Source organism: Hydractinia symbiolongicarpus, chromosome 12 (assembly GCF_029227915.1).
Source record: "Hydractinia symbiolongicarpus strain clone_291-10 chromosome 12, HSymV2.1, whole genome shotgun sequence".
Taxonomy (NCBI): Eukaryota; Metazoa; Cnidaria; class Hydrozoa; order Anthoathecata; family Hydractiniidae; genus Hydractinia; species Hydractinia symbiolongicarpus.
Window position 1 is genome coordinate 15,973,780 of NC_079886.1, and position 12,209 is coordinate 15,985,988.

Here is a 12,209-nt window from a genome sequence, read left to right on the forward strand (position 1 = left end):
GTCTCTTTTGCAATGGATATATGATTAAAGAGTGTAAACGAAAAACGAGATTTGAAAATAGGAGATTTGTTGGAAACATCTGGAGTATAGAACTCCCTCCCATATCACATGTAAGCTAAAATTTATTCTTGATTTAACAATAACGTAAATATCGCGCGTATTAATAATTTATTTTTTGTGTCGAAGAAAAATTTAACGAAGGAAAGAAAAAAAAATTGTAGAAACGTTTTTCATGTATTATTAACAACAAGAATTGAAACCATCTGCCATTTTTAGTGTGTTCGTGCTCATCCACAAGAAGTTAAAAAAGGTTATGTACACTACGCGATAGTATTAAACCGAAATATTAAAAATAAAAAATAAACTGAACACTGTAGGAGAATAAGACCAATAAGAAAAGATCATACGAACAGCGAAAGATATTTCACATTCCAAGGTAATAAAATTAATGTTTTCATTTTGATATTTGATATTAAAGCAACTGTATATCAAAATTCATTGTATTGTGTCCTATTTACATCACTAATGTCCACCTGAAATATATGTACAAAAATGTGGTAGGAAGGTGTCATCATCCATCATTTTTTTATAAAAACCCTGGTAAAACACGTCTTACCATTCATTTTTCCTACATACTAAACCTTAACTTTTGCGCTCAACTAAAAACAAGTTTTGAATCATTAGATAACTCATTGATAATGTCAAGTAGCTCCACAAGAATATAGACAACCTGTTAATGAATATGGTGATTTTATTCTTTTCAATGTTATTCTAAAAATAGATACATTATCTTTCAGTGTTTTTTTTTTGGCGGCAAAATAAGATACATCCTGCAAAATATGATATGAAACAGTAAAAGCAAAAGTTTGTTCTGATGAGGAACAAAGATAACATGAAGGACTGTATTTGTTAAAAATTCTGTACCACAAAGCCTTGAGAAGGTAATTGATAACTCTAAAAACATTTCAAAGTCATTGTTGCTTCTTTAACTGGCTTTGTGTACGATACACTTGTATGTTTCTATGCAGAATGTAAAAAATGAATAAATAACCAGAAAACTTGATTTAAAAGCAAAGTAAATGCTTATATAAGATAAATTTTGGATACTAAATATTTGTACGGTACTTTTCTGTTGTTTTCAGTTACATCTGGGCGTTAACATAATATCCAAACTGATTTAAGATGTTGTTTTGCTTCTCATTGCTTATAAACTTTCCAACTACCATAAGCTCTACTTTCGTGTAAGTCACTAAAGTAAAAAAATCAACACCCCGCTTTGTAGCCCTTTTAAAGAAATTTTTGTAACCGAAATAATCAGCAGGTAACAGTACTTGTTCGTTTCCTTACGCAGTACACCATATTAGATTTATATTTTATAATATTTATAATAGCACTCAAAAATACTAATAAAGAATAATTTAAATAAAATGAGAATGGCTAAAAAAATTAAGAAAGTACTGAAAAAGAGAGTTAAACAATTATTTTGAGCGTGGTTTAAATTGCCTTACATATCTTCTATGATTTTGCAGATTTCAGAACACATGCACAAAATTAGATAAAGTATTCATGTCAGTTATTGTTGCCGGTGTCACCGTAAAGACATACTCATATTGAAAATAATATTAACTAATCTTCAGCTAAGTGATTGTTTGGTCTTTATACATTTTGTGGCTACACACAAATCTTAAATATATTTATGATGGGGTTGTCAGTTATCAATTATAGTCAGTAGATAGAGGGACCTATTAAAATCAGCTAGATAGAGAAACCGATTAGAGTCATCTAGATAGAGAGACCGATTATATTCAGAGGTGTTTTTTAATTATCCTAACAAAAATGAATTACAAGATATCTTTACTATTTCCAGGTATTCTCTATTATAAACTTGATATAGAAGTTTAAAAGTATAGCCAGACAATACAACGATTTCCGAAATGACAGCCTGTATTTCTACTTTAATCGAAATAAGTGATTGGTTAAAAATGATGAAGTCAATTCCTTTTTTTTAAACCTTGTGTGAATACTAATATTATAAATTTAAAAGCATGTAACACAAAAACATTGTGGCAACAGTTATGTCTCATAACATAATGATCAACAAATTGATTTATTTTAACAATATATATGTCAGATTTAAAATCTAAAATAAATTAGAATCAGTTTATAAACACACAACACCACAACATACGTTCAAACCACGTGAAATCTATTTATCAATAAAAAAGAAGTATTTCCAGAGGATACCTTATCGGGGAAAAAAAATCTTTTGCATTGACTTAATTTTTCCCCGACCAAAATTCCCCTTGATTATCTTTTTCCTGACTAGTACTTTTCCCCGATTTTTTTATACCCAACTAATAATTTACCCCAACTTTTATCTTTTATCCTGAACTTTTTTTCTCATTGTTAACACCTTATTAAATTTCAAGGAAGATTGCAAAAAAGGACCGGACATAAAAGACAAAATGGAAACAAAAAGAAACAATATTTTGTGTTTAAACAAACATGAAACAATCATACAACTATAACATTAATAGTTCGTTTCAGTCAAACAACGAATGGTCTCTCAGTTCTTTTCATTTCGAGAAACAACGAAGGGATTGTCAAAAAAAAAACATACATAGATAAATAGATAAAAAAAATTGATTTAAATTGCCTTCTGAGGTTATCTACACGAATGTCAAAAATTAGTCGGTGAAAAGCAACATATTTTTTTAAAAGTGACCTAATTTTTCCCCAGCTAAATTTTAACCCGACTTTTTTTGCCCGATAAGGTATTAGAATGTAATTACCATAGTGTGACTCTTTAATTCATCTTTGGTAATTATTGACGTTTTATATAATTTATAAAATAACCTTCTAAAATCAATACGAATTTAATACGCGCGAAATTAAATACGTTTAAGGTATTCTATGGGAATCTGACGAGCTTAACTCCGTTAGTGTTATTAGATTATTATTTCCAACATTTTCTTTATTTTAAAGTTGGATGGCAAAAACTCAGATTTTTTATTTTTGACACATTTCATCTATGAACATCGACATATTATTTTCTACTTTTCATCGACTCAAATGTAATCACCTTTTAACCACCTTCTGTAGAGAGAGCCACGAGTTGTTCTATACACCATGCAAAATTACTGCTATATAACTTTTTGATTCAAAATTTATCGCGCCTTTTGAAACAAACTTATAGCGTGTTATAACAATCTTTTAGTAAGAAATATTAATATTAGTGAATAGATCCATTTATTCATAAGACACGTTTTGATAGAAAAAATGAATAAAATGAAAGAATGATAAATCTATTAAAAAAATTCTTATGACTTAAAATAAGTATTCTAATCATTTAACAAAAATTTAACTTAGAACGTTGACGCTTTTAATCACCGAAGTTTTGGCAAGGTTAGGGAATTTTTGACTTACATATTGTAGTACTGTTTTAGGTTGGTTTTAAAACATGACATTGGAATCAGGACCTGTCTTGATAGTAGTTTCAGAAGATGGGTTAAATCAAGATGTCGACAAAGATGAAGAAAAAGAACCCGAACACAAATTTGTAAGGATCGGAAATATATTTTACAGGTTAAAAAAAAATTTAGGGTACAATAACACTGCAATTATGCCCACATTCCAGTTACTTTTCTCTACCCAAATTTTAATAGAAATGACAGTACAAGCTCCATCTGGGAACTTCGGCGCTGGTCTCAGCTTGCATTGGATTATGTTTCACTTGAAGGCATTTCTATTACCTAGCATCATCTTCTGATGTCTATAAGATAAGTGACAGTCTAAACATTGATAAAACAACTATATGTTGTGGTTAATAATTAACCATGTAAGGTAACTCACTCTAAGTTTCAAATAAACAAAGCAATAAAAAAATAGGAACAGCTGCAATAACAATGGAAAGGAGAAGATTGAGGACGCTAATTAAATAAATTATAGAGTACAAACAATATAGAACTTTATTTTAATTTCCTTCTTGTTACAGAAGCAGAAGAACAAAGAGAATAGGAACAGTAATAGTGACGACAACATCATAAAAGATTTAACAGATATTTCAACAGCAGAATACAATTATTCCCATTATTTGCTTGGTAAATGCAACAGTTTCCCAATTGCAGACAGAATCGTCAAGGATCACCTGCGGGTTCCAAGCACCTTCTCAAATTACGAAACAGCTTCTTCGGTGTACAGCAGTGGTGATTTCATGGAGTATCTATCTACATGTGGCAGGTGCATGTCTGAGACGAGGTTGAGGAGTAGTTCTGTGAGGAGTAGTTCTGATGAATTTATAGAAGATGAGGTAAGTCTAAATGTTTCTTCTACTGTAACCTCAACAAACAATATATATTGCCGTTTTTTCTATATGCATGTTTCGCACGATGTGTAACCTTATCCCTGCTTGCAAATTATTGTTGTTCTACATAAATTTTTTTGTCAGATTAGTGGGAAAGTTTGGCATCCATGGGCTCGACTTACTTATGCAACAGTAGGATTCCCGACCGTAGCAAATGAAATACTAGTGTTTTCACATTCCCTCTATGTTTGTTAATATATATATTATATTTTATAACATCTTTTTTAATAATCTCGCATATGAGATACACCAGTTAAAGGTCTAAGACGTGGATAAACTTAACATAAATTCGTTTGCTAAAAAAATACAATGATCTCTTGACGTCACGGACTCCTAATGTAGCTTCTCCTTAAGAAACCATTACAAAACCCTCTAGATACAACAAACTCTCTGTTTTACGGACATTTTTGTGTCTCTTTAGGCTCCATTGTGTCAATAGCTCATTGTACTCTCCTTAAAACATTATCAACTTCGCAGATTATAGAAAACTGGATTGCATTTCCTTGTGTTACGTTGTGCAACAAATTGATCTTTGATTACCATAAACGTGATCTTTGATAACTATAAAAAAGTATTTTTCTGTTGACTCTGTCTATTTCTTAAGAATAGAAGCTAATTAATTATATAATGAATTAGTCTATTTCTTAAGAATAGAAGCTAATTAATTATATAATGAATTAGTTAACGTGGTCACATGTATTGGCAATTAAAAAGTGACCAATTAACTATCTAGGCTAAAACTGCATCAGCATTAAATTTGAACACGTGCGATCGTGACTGCGATAGGGAGGTTTGTCATTATCATAACGGAAGACAGTCTAAAGAGTTTCAACATACACCATTGAAAAGGACGGTAAGCGCGCCATTGAAAGCGACGAGGGAGAATCAAAATAAAGAAGAAGGTGACTATTGATTTATCATTAATTGACTGATTGATTTTTTTACATCTGGGTGTAAAGCAGATTGTACTTTAATATTGCTTCTTTTCTTCAACAAAAAATTTGTTGCAGAATTAAAAAAAGAAATCTAGTAGATGTAATAACACGCCCTTGGATTTACAGGCTCTAGAATGCACGCTACTGTTTAAGTCCATTCGTCAAACCTGGTCATTGAATGTGCCTTTGTCAGTAGTTGTATTTTTGTCTGTTCAAAATAATAAAGGTTAAAACTTCTACTTTTTTTAATGCAAGGGTGCCAAGAATAGATATCGTTATCGTCCAGTAGAAATATTTTCAATAAAAAATGTATCGAGTTTTCATTTTCCACACTTATTTTTCAGTAACTGATATTTAACTTTAGTAGGCCAGTGTAATCCAAAAAAGCCCTGTACTGTAATTGAAAATAAGAAAATGTCTATTCGAAATGCTACAACCCTTGCCAAACATTTTTGACGATGATCTCCATTGTCTAGATGACACGCATGTACATTATTCAGGTTGTTTGGTTAAATTCGAAATCTTAAACGGCTATTATGCACTCCCCTTGGTGTATATATGGTTTTGTAACGGCTGGTTATTTAGTCTTATTATTTTTAAACTTTACACAGCCTACCAGGTACAAAATATTAGCCAATTTCTGAAAAAATTGCAGTAGCTAGAATTGTTTAAAAAAATTCCCATATCACCATGATTAATTAGCTATACTTTAGTTCATATTTCATATCTCAAGAATTCTAATCAAAACAAAATTCCAGATTTAGCACAAAGCATGCGCAGAAGAAACGCATCTCCCTCACATCGATTTCAACTACTGTCGCCACGAACATGGAAAAAAAGATTGTCAAAACTTCACGTAAGTTATATTTTATTTATTTTTAAAGACTTTTTTCCGTTCAACTACATTGATTCACTCCATTTGCAAACGCTAACAAGAAAGCTGGTGAGCTTTTGCGTTATAGCAGAAAAGGGAGTCTAATGGAAAGGAGCCTTAACTTGAAATTAAAATTGTAAATGCTTTTCATGGTACATGATGTTTCGTTCGGTAAGAGTGGGAAAAAATTGATCAAGAGGAAATAAAGAAATTTGTCTTAGTTTTTTCAGCCATCTTTGTTCTGAAAAATAATAACATCGCGTTGCTTAATACGCCTTGTAGCATGTTGCAATTTAAAAAACTTAGTTTTGGAAATACAAGTTTAATTGACAATTTAAATAAGGGAACGCTTATTTTTTACGCACAAGGACATACTGGCGCGGTGTATACTGTTAAAACCTGTCTGTGATGCTTGCACCACGACCGTGGAAAAAAGAATATATATTTACCATAGAGCTACACCTGGTGCACATAGTTCATATCTCTTCGCAGATGACAACTGCTTATCTTTTAGGTTGTGTCTAGTGGGAGCACGCCCCACTTACTCATACAACAGCTACCTAAAGCTGGATTTCCACTGGACGAAAAGCCTCTTATTTCGCGCTAAGAATCGCTTTTTAATTTCCACATTTAACAATAACGCGCGTCAAAGACAAATGTACACAAATAAATATGGATGGTAACAAGTAAAGATGGCTAGTACAATCAAACAAAAATTTGTTATATCTGCTATTTTTAAGGCGTCGCCGAAGCTTGAAAAGAAACAAAGAGTCATTTTGGGTTCTGAAAATATATATGGATCGAAAGAAAAAAGGGGAATTCCATCCTCTGGTGAAGGATTTAAAACGTTCTGATCAGGAATACTTTTTTCGTTGCTTTCGTATGTCACCAGGAATCTTTGAGCAGCTTCTCTGTCTTGCAGCTCCATTCATAAGAAAAGAAACCACAAAGATGCGAGAACCAATTGGGCCAAGTGAAAGATTATGTGCGTGTTTGCGATATTTGGCTACTAGAGACGCCCAAGCAACTATATCTGCAAGCTACAGAATGAGTCCAGCTGTTGTAGGTCGTATAATTAATGAAACTTGCGATGCTTTGTGGCAAGTTTTGATGGAAAAGGTATACTTAAAACACCCCTGAAATGAAAAAAATGGAACAATAGTCCCAAGGAGTTTTTTGAGTGTTGGAATTTTCCTAATGCAATAGGTGCAACTGATGGTAAACATATTGTTACTCAGGCACCAGCTAATCCTGGTTCATCATTTTTTAATTATAAAAAAACACATAGCATTGTTTTAATGGGCATATGTGATGCCAAATACCAGTTTATATTAGTGGACATAGGAGACAGTGGCAGACAAAGTGATGGTAGTGTTTATGCAAACTGTTTTTAGGCCATGCAATAGAGCAGACCTACTGAATATAACAAAAGCTGCACAACTACCGAACTCAGTAAAGAAATTGCCTTATGTTTTTGTAGGAGATGATGCTTTTGGTTTGAAAATGCACATGATGAAGCCCTTTCCTTCAACAAGGCTACCCCTCAATCAAAGAGCTTTTAATTACAGGCTATCTAAAGAGTTTTCAATTACAGGCTATCTCGAGCCAGAAGAGTGATTGAAAATTGCTTCGGAATTTTGGCTAGTCGCTTTAGAATTTTTCGTCGACTATTGATAGCAAATGTCACCAAAGTTATACAATTATATAAGGATAATTAATTAAGGATGCTGTACAGTAGGATATCTAACATAACATATCTATAAAACAAAACAATATAGTTCGTCCACTAAAAATTAGAATACTTTGCTTGATACACAAACGTGAATTATAGTTCACAATACAAAGCTTTTGATTTTACTAAGGCATTATTTTGTTTTTCCTTTGTCCTAGATTTATCAATTCTATGTTCAGCAGTTTTCAGCAGAGGCATTGTACATGTTTTTTATATTTATAAGCATAACGTTTATAACATATTCAACATAAAGTGTTCTGTTTATTTTCGAACTTCAAATCAAAAAGCATCTGGTTCATTTTTACTTGTGCTATTCTTCTTTTAAATGTCATTGTTTGATTGAATTTGCTTTAAAATTGCCATGTCTATAGAGTCATTGCTACAACGTTTTGAATTTATCTCGGTTTCATCATTTTCTTCGTTTAAAATTACTTGCCAACTTTTCAGAAGTATTATGCTCCACAAGCATAGTTATATCAACATTACTCACAGTAGGTTTGTTGATGGTCTTGTCATGTAGAAAACGCATCTGTTCAAAGTATTTGCATTTAGGTAGACTTTCAGCACCAGCTCCTGATCTTGTCAAAAAATTCCTTTTATCGAGACATTTCTTTAAACTGTCTTTCAAGTTTTTTAATTTTCTTTGCAAGAATTCAACTAAATTGAAAACAAAAAAAAAATTAACTCAAAGCAAAGGTAAAAACACTGAAACATTCACTTGTTTTCTTTTAAGTAAAAGATTAGCTGTTTAGCTATACCTTCCCTGTTAAAAACAGTACTAATCTTCAGCCATGCATTGTTTTTCACATTACGATCCTTGTAATTCAGATTGTTTGTATCCCATAAGCAAGGATATTTTTTAACTTCCTCTAGGAATACTTCTACCTCAAATGTGATATTTTCTTGATAACAGAATCCTTCCTCGAGTACTTCACTGCTCATTTCTTGTGTAATAATATTCGTTCCCTGGCTTGTTGGTAACTGTTCTTGCTACTGCTGTTGGAATTGACTTAACAAAGTTGATAACCACACATGATGCTCATGCTCATTTTGTTCCACCATGTTGAATGGATTTTTATTTGCAGACACAGCGTTTTTCTAAAATTACTGCAATCTGATTGGCTTGTGTTTTTTTGTCGCTTTGGTAGTTCGAAGACTTCGAACTACCAAAAGCGGTAAAGCGACAACGCTAAAGCGGCAAAATAATTTCGTCACGCATGTCCAGTGACAACAAAATAGGCGTTAGCGCTAACATATCGTCTAGTGGAAATCCGGCTTAAGGCAAAAATTATAGACCGCTTCTAAAGAGCTATCTTACTAAAAAAAATGGACTAGATAATATAGTTTCTTTTTTAGTTTTTATTTTCAACATATCTACCTTTTCTATTTCTAACAACGTTCGTTAAAGGCAAATTGGATCATTCAATTATTATTCCGAGCATTCCATCACACATAAATGCTAACCTTATGTTTCCGATCCATGTGTAAAGTTTCACTTCTTGAGGACGAAACAGATTAAACCCCAAGACTAGCAATGTATTGAGTTGAGATATCAAGGATTCCCAATGTCCCTTCCGTAGAAATACTACATACAATGATACGATAGTGAGATGAAAAAATATTACATTTCAAATAAATATTTCATAAATATATGTTAAGTACACAATGTATAATTTGCCCTTTTTTCTCTTTTTTCACAATATCGTATTTATTACAGCGGCGCTTGTACTAGGTGTGTGGCGCTCCGGTGTTTTTCCGCACAACAAATGTATTAGTTCACGCCGGACCTTTCGGAGTCTGTAGTAATACACCAAAGTATTCCAGAATGAATTTGATAGTGCAATAAATTGACACCATAACAACGCGTACGTTTGAACGGTAGACGAGTTTTTCTTGATTCCATTACAAACATTGAGCGTAGCTATCGGTAAATAGCAGAAAGAATACATGCCTAACACCGTCACCGCCATTTTTAATGATTTTGATACCTTTACCATTGGTTTTTTATCCAGTTCGTTTTTACATGAAATCTTTCTAATAATAATATGAAGCTTTATTAGACAGAACATTAAGCAAATTAACATAATGACTATTACTACCCCAGCACACGTCGTAAAAATCTTCCATGTTAATGTCCACTCTGCTATAATGCAGAACAGCAACCAAAACATCCAGGTACCAAGTAGCAGCACAATAGTTTTATTACTTTGCACATGACGTTGGTAGAAGAATGGATGTAGAACAGCTATGTAGACATCCATGACTATGAAGGTGATTGACATCACTGACATACTGGATAATGTATAGCCTGCAATTCTGTTGAAATCTGCAACTTTGCAGGTGAGTTTTTGCTGCGTGTAATAGTAAACAGTGTATGCGAATAAAGGAAGCGTGATAACACCTGACAGTAAATCTGCCACTGCCAACATCATAAGTAATTTATCAGATAACAACAGCCGGTTTTTTGATCGTTGCATAATAAACAGAAACAACGAGTTTAAAACCACAATCAGTAAAGCCAGCAGTGTGGTTGCGATTATTAAAAAAATATAATTGATCCTCGAACAATAATTATATAGAAAGCTGGTGTTGGTACTGCAAGTTAATGTCACGTTGACTGACATGATCGACAATTTGAAATGAAATCTAAAAGGAAAAATACAAATGTTAAATTTTATGACGTTACGGCGCGACGTCAATAACCCTACTTTAACGTCAATATCCTATATTAAATTAATGAAGCCATTACAGTGCACTTAAAACTTTGAGGCCAAATAACTTGGAAACGAGGTGGTGACGTTAACGATTTTTCACCGCGTGGGTAACTAGAGACCACCTAGGATTAATTTGGGTAATTTTCCCAAATCTGGGTCCCAGAATCCGTTTCAGAATGGACGGGTTGATAACGGCATCACAAAACCTTTGAACCCTAATTTCTCTGCAACCGTGTATCAAAAGTACATACATGTTTCTATACATTTTCTTGATCAGCGTTTCAAGATCTATGCGATGAAGGCAACAGGTATACAAATTTCTAAAAAAACATTTAAGATTCTGACGGGTCTTTGCTACCGTCAGCAAAATTTTTAACTCCCGATATCTCCTTATGCGTTCGTCGAGAACATATGATTCTGTGTATTATTTTGACCAGCGTTTCAACCTCTACACATTACAGACAAAGAATAAACAAATTTCGCGAATTTTCCTATCTGCACTACACTGCTGACGTCAGCAAAACATTTAAAACAACTTTCCTTTTATTGGCCTTTTGCCTAAGTGGATTTCTCCACGGGCTTTATCGACTAGTCTTAAATAATAATACGAAGTGTGTGTGACGGTCATAGTGGATGTGTTCATTTTCTTTTGATGTCGCCAAGAAATACATGTCTCAAATGTTAAATTTTCTGACGTTACGGCGCAACGGCAATGCATTTAGACTGACGTCAATGCGTTTAAGAAGATTGGTAAAGCTATTGCATTGCACTTAAAACTTTGAGGACAAATAACTTGAAAACAAGGTGGTGACGTCAGTCTTTTTTCACCGCGTGGGTAACTAGGGACCACCTGGAACAAATTTGGGTAAGTTTCTTAAACCTGGGTCCCTGAATCCGTTTTGGAATGACCGGGTTGATGACGTCATCAAAAACCTTTAAACCTCAACATTTCTGTAACCGTTTTTCAAAAGTACGCGATCTTATACATTTTTTTGATTAGCGTTTTAAGATCTATACGACTCATTTTCATTTCATTCAACAAATAATTAATTAGCTTTTCAAAATTTGGGCTGCGATTGGTGAATGAGGACATAACTTATGCGTTTTATGTTTGGTTCGGTTGGGTATTCACCCTCTTTCTAAAACATAAACTTTCTAGAACACTGTTCTTGCCACCATAGTCCTTAGGAGTTATGCAGGTATGGAGCTGTCTCTGTCCGATTTTGCTCGGATATTCGCGTGATCTGTCTTGTTATGATCTGAATTCTTCTTAACTTTTGCTGCGAAACAAAGAATTGAATAAATGCTGAATTATACATCATTTTTTTTCGTGTTGTATTTTCGATATTTTATAAAATCTATGGTTATATTTACTCGTTGCGCCTGTTTTTGTGCAATACGATAAATTGACGGTTTCTTAATCGCTATTCTAATTAATTTACAGAATATCAAAAGGAATCATAAACAGAGTTTTTTCAATACATGCCGCTAAATTATACACTTCACACGAGTTTGTTTTTTCAATATGGTTTTAAATCAACTCTTTAGTTTCCAGTTTTGTGTTAAAAAAACTTTACCGTTTCTCTTTTGA

The 12,209-nt window shown here is 33.0% G+C and overlaps 2 protein-coding genes across 5 annotated transcripts in view; one reads left to right on the top strand and one right to left on the bottom strand.

Moving 5' to 3' along the window:
* The window catches only part of LOC130622661 (uncharacterized), a 24,073-nt gene continuing 11,864 nt past the window's right edge, over nt 1-12,209 (top strand). Inside the window, exons 1-5 of one of the 4 annotated variants that reach the window (XM_057438151.1) lie at nt 1-110; nt 3,447-3,559; nt 3,995-4,309; nt 5,097-5,265; nt 6,057-6,154. In XM_057438151.1, coding sequence (XP_057294134.1) covers nt 3,461-3,559; nt 3,995-4,309; nt 5,097-5,265; nt 6,057-6,154 — 681 coding nt within the window. In that variant the 5' untranslated portion in view covers nt 1-110; nt 3,447-3,460. Of the gene's footprint in view, nt 111-264; nt 437-2,428; nt 3,406-3,446; nt 3,560-3,994; nt 4,310-5,096; nt 5,266-6,056; nt 6,155-12,209 lie in introns of those variants that run through there. The other 3 variants (XM_057438150.1, XM_057438153.1, XM_057438152.1) reach the window with 3 other exon arrangements.
* LOC130622662 (muscarinic acetylcholine receptor gar-3-like) overlaps nt 7,726-12,209 on the bottom strand; it is a 6,766-nt gene continuing 2,282 nt past the window's right edge. Inside the window, exon 2 of the mRNA XM_057438154.1 lies at nt 7,726-10,550. Within this exon, the coding sequence (XP_057294137.1) occupies nt 9,599-10,528 (930 nt within the window). The 5' untranslated portion in view covers nt 10,529-10,550 and the 3' untranslated portion in view covers nt 7,726-9,598. The remainder of the gene's footprint in view (nt 10,551-12,209) is intronic.